The 13798-nt window shown below is 46.3% G+C and overlaps 1 protein-coding gene across 1 annotated transcript in view; it reads right to left on the reverse strand.

Moving 5' to 3' along the window:
• uggt2 (UDP-glucose glycoprotein glucosyltransferase 2) overlaps window positions 1-13798 on the reverse strand; it is a 373478-nt gene that overhangs the window by 9735 nt on the left and 349945 nt on the right. The window contains exon 39 of the mRNA XM_080198156.1: window positions 3940-4093. Within this exon, the coding sequence (XP_080054282.1) occupies window positions 3940-4093 (154 nt within the window). The remainder of the gene's footprint in view (window positions 1-3939; window positions 4094-13798) is intronic.

Here is a 13798-nt window from a genome sequence, read left to right on the forward strand (position 1 = left end):
TCTGGAGACAATACACATCTCTTTAACCTGTGATCAGTGTTCCTTCCACTCACATTGTCGGCCACTTTAAGACTTGAACAACAGGTTAGGTGTAAAGATTCGCATTCTAATCAGTAATCTGTAAACTGTCTGTGCTTTATATACTCTGTCTGAGGCCAGAACTCTCCATTCACCTGATGAAGGACAAACCCCGAAAGCTTGTGAGTTTACTATCAAATAAATCGGTTGGACTTAAACCTGGTGTTGTCAGACTTCTTACTGTGTTTACCTCAGTCCATCACTGGCATATCCACACCATTGAATTAAAACAGACTGAGGCCAGTGTCCTGCTGAATAAAAACAGGCTGGGACCAGTGTCCCGCTGAATTAAAACAAACTGGGACCAGTGTCCTGCTGCATTAAAACAGACTGGGATCCCTCAAGGGCAATTTAGCATCCCCAGTCAACCAAACATGCGCATCTTTAGACTGTGGGCGGAAACTGCGATGCCTGGAGGAAATCCATGCGGACATAGAGTCATTGTGTCACATAGGGAAAATGTGCAAACTTCACACAATCACCTGAGGCCAGAATCAAACTGGATCCCTGGCCCTGTGAGGCCGCAGAGCCAACTGTGCCACCTAAACCATCAGAATGAACATGTTTCAGTCCTTGGTGTAATGAACAGCAGAAATAACAGCAGAATCCAATCTCCACAATCACTTGTGAACTTGCTGGTGTTTCAGCAAATTCAATGAATTAATGAATCCCTTCCCACACTCAGGGCAGACGAATTAAAACAGACTGAGACCAGCACCTTGCTGAATTAAAACAGACAATGACCAGTGTCCTGTTAAATTAAAGGGGACAGGAGCCAGTGTCTGCTGAATTAAAACAAATTGGGATCAGTGTCCTGCTTACTTAACATATAATTGGATCCTCTTGAATTAAAACAGACTGAGACCACGATTCTGCTGAAATAAAACAGACTGAGACAAATATCCTGCTGAATTAAAACCGACAAGGACAAGTATCCTGCTGAATTCAAACAGACTGGGGTCAGTTCCTGATCAATTAAAATAGACTGGGACAAGTCTCCTGTTGGGATCAGTGTCCTGCAGAACTTAAACAGACTGGATCAAGTATTCTGCTGAATTGAAACAGACTGAGACCAGGGTCCTGCTGCATAAAAACAGACTGGGATCAGTGTCCTGCTGAATTAAAACTGATTGGATCAGTGCCCTGCTGCATAAAAACAGACTGGGAACAGTGTCTTGCCTACATAAAACAGACTGGGTCCACGCTCCTGCTGAAATAAAACAGATAATGCCCAGTATCCTGCTGACTTAAAGGGGACAGGAACCAGTGTCCTGTTGAATTCAAACAGACTTAACGAGGGTTCTACTGAATTCAAACAGACTGGGACCAGAGTCCGGCTAAATTGAAACAGTCCAAGATCAATGTCCTGCTGAATTAAAACAGACTAAGACCAGTGTCCTGCTGAATTAAAACAGACTGGGACCAGTTAACAAAGAAAATGTATTTCAATTAGCTGGGGAACACAGGTTTTAGGCAAGAGATATAAGAAGGATGTAAGGAAGAACTTTTATGTATGGTATATGATAATAACTAGGAATTTGCTGATTGTGAGAGTGATGAAAGTGGAGATGATCAAAAATTTTAAAAGGAAATTGATAGTTGAGAGAAATAAACTTGACAAACTCGGCAGGTTTGGAGGGATGGAATGGGGTAATAGAAATGGCTGCATTGCTCTACATGGGTGCAGTAAGACAAATGTTCTCCTTTTGTGTTATCGGGGTGGCACGGTGGTACAGTGGTTAGCAATGCTGCTTCACAGTGCCTGGACCCTGGTTCGATTCCCAGGTTGGGCCACTGTGTGGGTTTCCCTGGGGTGCTCCGGTCTCCTCCCACAGTGCAAAGATGTGTGGGTTCAGTGGATTGGCCATTCTAAATTGCCCCTTAGTGTCAAGGGGGCTAGCTTGGGTAAATGCAGGGGGATATGGGGATAGGACCAGGATTGTGGTCGATGCAGTTGCTATTGACTAAATAGCCTCCTTCTGCTCTGTAGGATTCTATGATAATGGCTGCATGATTTCTTTGCTGATGTTTGGCACTGAGCCAAGTCTCCACCTTGCATTTCCTCTACTTTTTTCTCCCCATCCTTAGCCCTCCAATAAATCTTATTAATGCAGTCTACAATGCTGTAAAATCTTTCATGATGTTTGATCGCTTACTACAACAATTTATAATGAAAAATTTCCTGATCCATGTACACAAGGGGGGCAATTCTCTCAAAAGTGCTGAATTGGTGGGAAAATGGTTCTCGATCACAACTATTTTTTCATTGCAATTTCAGACCTGAACGTCCCCACTCTGTGCATTGTGGAGGTCATTAATGCATCTCATTAAAAACCCAGAGGGGCAGGGCCTTGTAGCCAAACAGGCCAGCTAAAATGGCGTTTTCTAAAGCACTCTGGGATAACTGGGCAAGAAACTAAACCGACAGGCTGCAGTTTAAAGACAGAGACAAACAGGCTGCAACCCTGATGAGTGAATACACAGGATATGGGCCATTTCCAGGATGAAAGAGACTTTCTGATCACACTGGGTTGTGTGCCAGACGTAAAGGCACCGTGAATCCTTATTTAGGAGGAAGGTATGTGGCCTATGTGCCTACCACACATACAGGCATGGCCGCCAGGGACACACCCAGAGATCGGTGTGGTAGCACCTGATTGGACTCTTATCGATCAGGGTGATCAAGTCCTGATCGATTGATTGGCAATGGCCAAAAAAAGGGCGTGAAGCCAAATGGGGTATAAAGGATGCTGCACAACCAGGAATCTCTCTCTCTCTCGGACCCCCACGAACAAGCTACAACAACGGAGAGCCACCACACCTGAGAAGGGAGGAAAGGGAGAAGATCAGAGCCAGGGGACCACACCAGACTAAAGGACCAGACTACGCAGACAACTACCAAGACCAGCACACAGATAAAGGCCAGTATCTGTTTGGGTATTTGTCAGTCACACACAGTTAAGTCAAGGTCTTGTATTGTACTTGAATTCTAGCATTTCTGTAAGATAACTTATTGTTGGTCGGGTGGGTGATTATTGATTGTGTGGGTTTAAATAAATATTGTTTGTACTAATAAGACGTCTGCTCAAAGTTATTTGTCCACCGTATAAGGGTTAAAACAGGCTGATTTTTACCACAGCCTATTCGCTCCGGAGTCTGACAGCTCCGGGTCTCTGTGCATGTGCAGTGGTTCAGATCTGTAGGTCTCCACATTTGCTGGCCAGCTCGAGATTTCTGCAGTGCTGCCTCTCCAGCCCCCCTTCCACGGCCCCATCATGAACCGCACAACAATTCCCGGGCCAGCCCTGAGCCCCTCCCCCGCCAGTGCACCCTGATTCCAGCCTACACCCCCAGCAGTGGCGATCCCCACCCCCTCCTCACCCCGCACCCTGGCAGACCCACCCACAGTACTGCCAGGGTGCCCATGCCCAGGGGGCGCAACCTCCCCTGCCGCCCGACCCTCTGGGTGGCCTCAGTTGCTCTTGTTCATTTAGATGGGGTCTCCCACTCGTTCCCCAGATGGAGGGAGCTATTCTGAACCTTGCTGGAATGAAGCATTCCTAGCGGAGTGGGAAATGCTATCAGGCCTGGCACAGGAGTTGCCAGGTCCAATAATCACATGCAAAATATATTTAAAATACATTGAAAAAAGATTCAAATAACTTATTTCTCTTCCTGCCAGTTTCAGAGCGGTCTCGACTGCAACTGTTTTCCGGCTGTGAAAGACACACATGCGCTCCCAACGCATGCGCAAATCCCACGTAATAGCCAACACGCGATTCTCCAGACTGAACCCGCTAGAAAGGTTGTGGGTTGCAATGGGAGAATCGGGTCCAAGAATTGAGAAGGTCAATATCTTACCTGGAGGCTGTGAATTTGCCTTTATATAGTTCTCCATTTTTTGTTCCTCCACTCGCTTTAATAACAACTTTATTTCATTATCGTAATCACTCCACTCTGGTACAATTCTCACAGCAGCTTTTAACTTGGGTTCTTTGGTCTTGGGATTGTTGCACTGAAATTTAAAAGGAAGTTTTTAAAGACCTTCTTCCTCCTTAAAGTGCTATTTAGTATACTATCAAGAAAATTACAACAGGCTGTTCAATAGAAAATAAATGCCTCACTGTGCCCGAATTGACCTGGGTTCGATTGACTATGTGGAGTTTGCACTTTCTCACCTTCTTCATGGGTTTCCTCCAGATGCTCTGATTTCCTTCCACAGTCCAAAGACATGCAGGTTAGGCGCTTTTACTGTGCTAAATTACTCCTTAGGGCCCATTTTACCATCAGGTTGCATCGTTTTCGAGCTCGTAAACTTGATGAAGCCGAGGCAAGTATTGCGATCCACACCCACCACCGCACTGGTTCGCATTTTACCAAGGCCCGAAAATGGCCTGGATCGGGATTGAAATGAGTGCGATAGCCATTTAAATTCATTTACATGCATTTAAATTGACTTAGTGGGCTGCATGCCCAACTTTACCAGCACTTCCCCCTTTACCACTGCGTTCGCCTACCTGGAATCAGTGCGGAACAGACATGCTCCATAAAAGTCCGACTCCAATGCCCCATCAGTGAGGTTTAGTCAGGAGGTAAGTGCCGAGAGTCTGATGGCTCCCTGCTGCTTACAGGGTTCTTTCATTGTGGCTATTTTTTTCTCAGTTCGGTGTGGGGTCTGCGAGTGTGTATGTGGGGCTGTTGCTCAGCAGGGTGTCCGATGTCTGATTTGCAGAATGGACCTGGGTCTCAGCACTGACCGCAAGTCTTTTGGTTGCTGCTGAGTCCTACTGCACTCAGCACTCTTCCAGTTGAAGGATGTGCAAAAAGCCCTTGAAATTTGCACTGCTGCAGTCTCTTAACTTTTCAGCGTGATCCTGGGGATCATGTGGGTGGGGAAATGGGGGTTCTGTGATTCTGGGGAGCATGTGGGTGGTGGAATGGGCAGTGTGGACAGTGATTATTCATGGGCTGGGGCAAGCAGTGTTCCTTAACCTCTACATTGTTCCTCTCCATCTCCAAACACAACACCCCCACCTCCCCGCCCCCCCCACCTTCGGAGTGATCAGATAGCTTTTGCAATGCAACCAATTGATCTTTCTGTTCTTTTGGTTGCTGTTGGAGTTGAAGAGGAGGAGAAAGACAAAAAATTGCAGGCACAGGAGGCCCAGGCCTTACCACTTGCAGGAGTAGAGCGAGACGACCATCAGAGGTTGCCGGCATTCGCTCAGAGGAGAATGAGGGGGCAGAGACCCCAGTAGTTCCATGCACGAGTGTCATTTGAACAGATGTTGGAAACAGTGTGCCACTGACAGCTCTGCCTCCGAAAGGAGACAGTACACCTGTATCACCAGCTGCAGGTCCTGACTTGCTTCTGCCACATCCAGTAGCCTCCCCAGTGGGGTTGCCCTCAGTAAATCCGGGGGCTGATCATGTAGTCATTTTTCCTGTTCAGATCATAGAATCATACAGTGCAGAAAGCGGCCCTTCGGCCCATCAAGTCTGTACAGAACACAATCCCACCCAGGCCCTACCCCCATATCCCTACATATTATACCCACTAATCCCTCTAACCTACACATCCCTGGACATTAAGGGCAATTTCTTAGCATGGCCAATCAACCTAACCCGCACATCTTTGGACTGTGGGAGGAAACCAGAGTACCCGGAGCAAACCCACGCAGACATGAGGAGAATGTGCAAACTCCACCCAGACAAGTGACCCGAGCTGGGAATCAAATCCAGGACCCTGGAGCTGGGAAGCAGCAGTGCTGACCACTGTACTGCCTGCCTGCCTTGCCATCCTTGGGTTTTTAATGGAGCTGCCCTTCATTGGGGCAGGTCAGCTGCAGGCAAGTTACATGCAGTTTGCTTGTTAGCACTGAGGGAAAGGCAAGTAAACACTTGCAGCTGTGCTGACTGGTGGATCAGAGCCTCAATGATTGGGGACAGCGGACAGAGAGGGAGATGTCACACAGCCATCGGAGTCAGAAGGAGAAGGGGGCCTTATGCAGGAGGTTTGGGGTGAAGAGGGAGTTCACTCTGCCTGAGATCGGTGGCAGGATAGGGGGAGAATGGATCACTCTGCCTGAGATCAGTGGGGGGAGGAGGGAGAGTAAGGCAGAGGGGAGGTCCACTGCCACTCTGCCTGAGATTTGCAGGGGGGAATGGGGGAAGGTGGATCACTTTGCCTGAGATCAGTAGGGGGTGGGGGATGGGGGAAGGAGGGTCGGCTGCCACACTGCCTGAGATCAATGAGATTGTTGGGGGGAAGGGGAAGGGTGGATCACTCTGCCTGAGATCAATGAGGGGAAAGGGGGAAGAGGAGCACTCTGCCTGAGATTGGGGGAGGTGGGGGGAATGGGTGGGAGTGACCCAGGATTGGACTGGGTGGTGGAGGCGGTGGGGCAGAGAAGTGATGTTGTTGGGGTGGAGCAATGTCTGTGGGGGCCAGGGGGCGGCACTGTCTGGCCCAAGAGGGATGTAATGCAATGTAATGTGGGGAATTGTGCTTAGAGGCAGAGGGAATGGGGGAGATCCTGAATGAATACTTTGCGCCAGTATTCACGAAGGAGAGGGGCTTGATGTCTAGTACGGTCATTGAGAGAGCGGTAGACCAATTGAAAGATCTATTGATTACGAGGGAAGAAGTGTTAGGGCTCTTAGAGGGCATTAAAACCGATAAATCTCCGGGGCCTGATTGCATTTATCCTAGGCTGCTTAGAGAGGCGAGGGATGAGATTGCTGGGCCTCTGACGCAAATCTTTGTCTCTTCTTTGGACACAGGTGAGGTCCCAGAAGACTGGAGGATAGCGAACGTGGTACCGTTGTTTAAAAAGGGTAGGAGGGATAGCCCAGGTAACAATAGGCCATTGAGCTTGACGTCAGTGGTAGGTAAGTTGATGGAGAGGATTCTTAGGGATAGGATGTATGCGCACTTGGAGCGATGCGATCTGATTAAGGATACGCAGCATGGCTTTGTCAAGGGGAAGTCTTGCTTTACGAATCTGGTAGAATTCTTTGAGGAGGTGACAAAAACGGTTGACGAAAGACGAGCCGTTGATGTTGTCTATATGGATTTCAGTAAGGCGTTTGACAAAGTCCCTCATGGTAGGTTGGTACAGAAGATTAAAGCTCATGGGATATGTGGTCAGGTATCTAGATGGGTAGAGAACTGGCTTGCAAAGAGGAGTCAGAGAGTAGTTGTGGAGGGGTCTTTTTCTAGCTGGAGGTCTGTCACTAGTGGTGTGCCGCAGGGCTCGGTACTGGGACCTCTTCTCTTCGTAGTGTATATAAATGATTTGGAAGAGGGAGTAGGTGGTGTGATCTGCAAATTTGCTGATGACACCAAGGTGGCTGGATTGGCGGGCAGTGAGGAGCAGTGTCTGGCAATACAGCGGGATATTGATAGGCTGGTTGATTGGGCAGATACGTGGCAAATGGAGTTTAATCCGGATAAATGTGAGGTGATGCATTTTGGCCGGAATAATGTAGGGGGAAGTTATATGATAAAGGGTAAGCCCGTAAGGAGTATAGAGTCGCAGCGAGACCTGGGGGTGCAAGTGCACAAGTCTTTGAAGGTGGCAGTGCAAGTGGAGAGTGTGGTGAAGAAAGCCTATGGTATGTTAGCCTTTATGGGAAGGGGTATAGAATATAAGAGCTGGAGTCTAATGTTGCAGTTGTACAGAATGTTGGTTTGGCCGCATTTGGAGTACTGCGTACAGTTCTGGTCGCCTTACTACCGGAAGGATGTGGAGACTCTGGAGAGAGTGCAGAGGAGGTTTACCAGGATGTTGCCTGGTATGGAAGGACTGGGATATGAGGAAAGATTGAAGAAATTGGGGCTCTTTTCCCTTGAAAGACGCCGACTGAGGGGGGAATCTAATAGAGGTATATAAGATTATGAAGGGTATAGATAGAGTAAACAGAGGTAAGCTATTTCCTATAATAGAGACACGTAGGACAAGGGGCCATGGACTTAAGGTGAGGGGGGAGCAGTACAACACAGATATTAGAGGGAGGTTTTTCACACAGAGGGTAGTGGGGGTATGGAATGCTCTGCCAAGTAAGGTGGTGGAGGCAAACACACTAGAGTCCTTTAAGAGTAACTTAGACAGGCACATGACTTGAGTTGGAGATGGGTGGATATAGGAGAACCTTTCAAATAAGGGTCATTAGCATTGGGGCGTCCCTGGTAATGTACGATAATAATGTTTTTTTTTCTCTTTCATTCACAGGTTTTAAGTCGGTCCACCTCGTGTCCAATGAGGGGCATACAGGCGATGGGTCGTACTAGGGCTGCTCTTGGTTGTTCGAGATTGGCCTAGTGCGTCATGTCGTTAGTGTGTGCCTAAACTGGACAAGATACTGGGCAAGACGACAGCTCAGCGACTATCATTGATTGCTGTGCAGACACATGGATTTGGGCCGGTGTCTGTGGGAGTTTGCGCATTCTCCCCGTGCTTGCGTGGGTTTTCTCCAGGTGCTCCGGTTTCCTACCACACCCCAAAGATGTGCTGTTAGGCTGATTGGCAGGAATAAATTGTCCCTAAATCAGTTTTCCTCAATCTGGATGGCCATAAAACATTAGATAGGGGTCATAGGTAGAGAGGTGGACTGGTGGTGTTGGGGTGGTGGCACGGGCTCGTTGGGCCAAAGGGCCTGTTTCCAGGGCTGATTTTGTTCTTTGTTCTTTTGTTCTTTGTAACAGGGCAGCAGCGTGCTATCATTATTTTGTATCATTAAGTTGGAGGCACCAATCAGAGCAGCAGAATTTCGCGAATATTAAGCCCCATCCTCAGGCTTGTGCAGCGCGATTCAGACTCGCTGATATTTTTGCAGGCAGGGGGTGTATGGGGGTGCCTCAGAATGGGTCTAAAAGTCAGCCCTGAAATATTTCCAGTTTCAAGTCCGCCCAGCCCTTAGAATCAAAATGGTAAAATAGGGCCCTCAGTGTCCAAAAATGTATAGACTAGCTGAATTAACCATGGTATATGGGTTATAGGGATAGGGTAGAGGGGATGGCCTGGGTGGGAAGCTCTTTGAGAGTGTCAGTGCATACTCAGTGAGCCAAATAACCTCTTTCTGCACCATTGGGATTCTATGGCTCTAAGACAACGTAACTTGTTTCTTAGGTGATATAATTTGAATGGCATCCCATCCAAAATCACTCCCAATATCAATGTCCAGTAGCAAACATGGGTACATCATTGCACGCGGAAACTCACCAAGGCTCCTTAGACAGCACCTTCCAAATCCACTATTACCAAACAGAAATTCCAAAACTTCAACCTCCCACAACTTTTCTTTCATGAAAATGCTGTATCTCTCAAAACACCTCTGAAAAATATATGTTTTCTAGAGATTTTCTTCCTTATCTGTATCGATTTATTACACACCATTAACAATTAAATTATTTCTTATTGTATTACATGATGAAAACAGTATCACCCTTCGATGATTTCACGTTAGTAACTTGCGTCACTTTGATTAAGCCTGAAGTTGCAGTTAAACTACACTGATGAGAACATAGCAGTACTGTACCTTTTGAATATGTACCCAAAATTGCCAGATACCACTCTGTCACAAAAAGTGTGAAGGGGCGAGAGAGACTGCCAGCTGTCCAGGCTGTTGACTACATCCACACACCCAGGTTTGGGATGTTGTTAATATTTAAAAAGAATATTGACTGACAGCTTGCAAGTTTGTGGCAGTGCACATCCTATGAGCCTTTTAAGTCTTGAGCAAAGAAGCAGTCTGCAGCATAATTATAAGTTAAGCAAAGGTACTCAATACAAAATAGATGGAAAAAAAACAAACCAATTTATTTATAAGGAATTGCTATGTTCCATGTTAATGATGGGGAAAGGCCCAATCTTTTCCATTCTTGCTAGATTGTCACCAGTTGCCATTAAATGGAGGCTTTAATATTGGGCATGAGGGTCCATGTCTGTGCAGACACAATGAAGGCATCTTTGATTTTCTACCAGCAAAAGAAACAGTATCCTATCTTTCCAATGATGCACCAGGGGACTGGGGGAGGACTCAGAGAGATCCTAGGGAAGAAGTCAGGATCACAGATCTGTCATTGAAGGACTGGATTTGGGGACAACTTCAAACTCAGAAGACGTCAGGAGGGGACGAACATTGGATCACACATGTGGTTTTTGTTTGTGACCCAGAGTCCTTATCCTCCTGACAACATCTCTAAATCCTGAAGAGCCCCGTTGGAGGATGAACATTGAGGACAGGGAGGGCTGGCTGAGGACTTAAATTAAGTTGGGGAATTACATTAAAATGCAGGTATTTGTCTAATGTTCCACTCCAATAGGTACAGGAAGCACACAACTTCAAAGTCCAAGCAGAAGACAACACCACACTCGATCACAGTCTACCCTCCAAATTCAACAAGCTGCAAGACAAGATGTGTTCTACTGGGGCAATAATAACAGCTGTTCAGAACAACAGCAAGTAGTCTGCCAGTCAGGATACAGTGTCCTCTGCAGTCACCGTCACCCTGAAGTAATCTGGGAAGACTGTCCTCTGGGAGGCAATGGCCTAGTGCAATTATCACTAGACTATTAATCCAGAAACTCAGCTAATGCCCTGGGAACCCAGTTTTGAATGCTGCCACAGCAGATGGTGGAATTTGAATTCAATTAAAAAAATCTGGAATTAGGAATTTACAGATGACCATGAAACCATTATCAATTGTTGGAAAATCCCTTCTGGTTCACTAATGTCCTTTAGGGAAGGAAATCTGCTGTTCTTACCTGGTCTGGCCCACATGTAACTCCAGAGCCACAACAATGTGATGGACTCTCAACTGCCCTCCAAAGGCAACCAGGGATGGGCAATAAATGCTGGCTAGCCCACGTTGCCCATATCCCACAAATGAATAAACTCTACAGTCACCCTGAAGCAATCTGGGAGGAGTGTACACTGCAGTCACCATCTCCCTGAAGCAGTCTGGGAAGAGTGTACTCTGCAATGACCTTTGCTCTGAAGTAGTTGGGAAACAGTCTGTTAGTTATACAGGACTGAAACGTGACTACAATTACAAGGTAAGAGTTTTTTGACTTTTTAGAGGTTAGTCTAGTTTGTGATTATTGTTAGTAGTTAGTAATACTGTAGTTAGTAGTCAGTAATTCTACTGGCTGGTGAGTAGAGAAGCTCTGGATTGGTGAGTACTGGTCTTCTGACAATTACTGGTTAGCTCTTTCTTATTGTAATAGATTTAGAACAGTGAGATTTTAGTTATAGTCAACCTGTTCATAATCTGATTAAGAAGTAGGGAGTCTAATAAACTAAATATATTAATTCTAGTCTAAGTCACTAATTGTAAATTTAAGAGATGTCAGAAGAGGTCAGCTGAGTGGAATGTGTAGGTTGTCATATGCGGGAAGTCCTGGGTGCTGTTAGTATCCTAGTCGGCCACATGTGCAGAAAGTGGTCCCAGCTGTAGAAGCTGGAGCTCCAGCAATGGCTGGAGGCACTTGGCGCGTCAGCAAGGCTGAGAGTTACGTGGATAGCATGTTTTGAGAGGTAGTCAAGGGACTAGTGGAAAGAAGGGAATGGATGACCACCAGATAGTCGAGAAAGAACAGACAGGTAGTACAAAAGTCCCCTGGGGACCGGCTCACATATTGGTCCACCATTTTGGAAGCTGATGAGGGCATTCACAGCTCAGAGGAGTGCAGTTACAGCCACACTTCTGGCACTACACGTGGCTTGACTGTACAGGTAGTGGTGACAGCAGGGGAGGCTGCGGGGGGGAGGAGGTGGAGGGAATATAGGAGCCATAGTTATTACGTTTGCGGATGACATCAAAATTGGTGTAGTGGACAGTGAAGAATGTTATGGGATCCTGATCAACTGGGCCAGTGGGCCAAGGAATGACAGATGGTGTTTAATTCAGATAAATGCAAGGTGTTGTATTTTGGTAAGACAGACCGGGTCTAGACATACACAGTTAATGGTAGAGTCCTGGGGAATGTTGTCCAACAGAGGGGAAGCAAGTGCATAGTTCCTTGAAAGGAAATTTAAACAATTCCTTATTCTTTATTTAAAAGATCCAGAAAGTTTGAATTATAAGGAGAGGCTGGATAGGCTGGGACTATTTTGCCTGGAGTTAAGAGGATGAGGGGTGACCTTAAAACTCATGAGGGGCATAGATAAGGTTAATTTCCAAGGTCTTTTCCCCCAGAGTAGGGAGTCCAAATCCAGAGGGCAAGATTTAAAGTGAGAGGGGAAAGACTTCAACGGGACCCGAAAAGCAACTTCTTCACACAGAGGGTGGTACAATTACAACATTTAAAAGACATTTGGACAGGTATGTGGATAGGAAAGGTTTAGAGGGATATGAATCAAACACAGGCAAATGGGACGAGCTCTGTTTAAGAAACCTGGTCAGCATGTATGAGTTGGGTCGAAGGATCTGTTTCCGTGCTGTATATTGTTATGACTCTAGTGATAGAGGATTCTGGATTATTTAGTCAGGGGAGCATACAGGCATTTCTGTGGTCGAAAATGTGACTCCAGGATGGCATAGCGATAAAGTAAAAAAGGTTGAGAGCTTCAAGTTTTTAGATGTCCAGATTATCAACAACTTGTCCTGGTTCCCCCCATGCCAACACTATAGTTAAGAAAGTCCATTAACGCTTCTACTTTCTCAGAAGATTGAGGAAATTTGGCATGTCAGCTACGAGTCTCACCAACTTTTACAGATAGTTATATCACAGCTTGGTATGGCTTCTGCAGGGACCAAGACTTAAGAAACTACAAACGGTTGTGAATGTAGTCCAATCCATCACGCAAACCAGCCTCCATCCATTAACTCTGTCTACACTTCCCTTGCCTCAGCAAAGCAGCCATCATAATTAAGAACCCCATACGTCCACTTTTCCACCTTCCGTCTGGAAAAGGATACAAAAGTCTGAGGTCACATACTAATCAACTCAAGAACAGTTTCTTCCCTGCTGCTGTCAGACTTTTGAATGGACGTACATTGCATTAAATTGATCTTTCGCTACACCCTAGCTACAACTGCAACACTACATTCTGCACGCTCTCATTTCCTTGTATGTTTTGTATAGTGCACAAGAAACAATACTTTTCACCATATGCCAATACATGTGACAATAATAAATCAAATCAAATCAAAAGGTCGTGGTATATATTGGTGCAAACAACATAAATAGAAAAAAGAATGAGGTCCTGCAGAGTGAATATGATGAATTAGGCAGGAGGTTAAAAAGCTGGATCAAGGGTAGTGATCTCTGGATTACTCTTGATGCCATGTGCTAATAAGAGGCTAGAGCAGATGAATGCATGACTGAGGAACTGGTGCAATGGGCTGGGATTCAGATTTTTGGAGCATTGCAAACTCTTCCTGTGCAGGACCCTTCTGGGGTGTCAGAGCCACTCCCTAGCCACTGCAATGTAGAAAGGGGGTGGGGGAGGGGGCTTCCTGCACTCATTCATTGCAATGCAGGCACAACAAGAAACAAACAAAAGTACAGCACAGGAACAGGCCCTTCGACCCAAAAGGCCTGCACTGACACAATATGCCTTTCTAAAGACCTTTTGCCTCTATGCAGTCTATATCCCTCTATTCCCACTTCATTCATGTACCTACGACCTCCTACGTCATTGCTGGACACCTCCCCCACAAAATGGGAAGTCTCCACTAGTGTTCCCCAGAGGCGCTGCATCTTGCCCTGCC

The sequence above is a fragment of the Carcharhinus amblyrhynchos genome, chromosome 10 (genome assembly GCF_965287045.1).
Source record: "Carcharhinus amblyrhynchos chromosome 10, sCarAmb.v2.hapA, whole genome shotgun sequence".
In the NCBI taxonomy this organism is placed as follows: domain Eukaryota; kingdom Metazoa; phylum Chordata; class Chondrichthyes; order Carcharhiniformes; family Carcharhinidae; genus Carcharhinus; species Carcharhinus amblyrhynchos.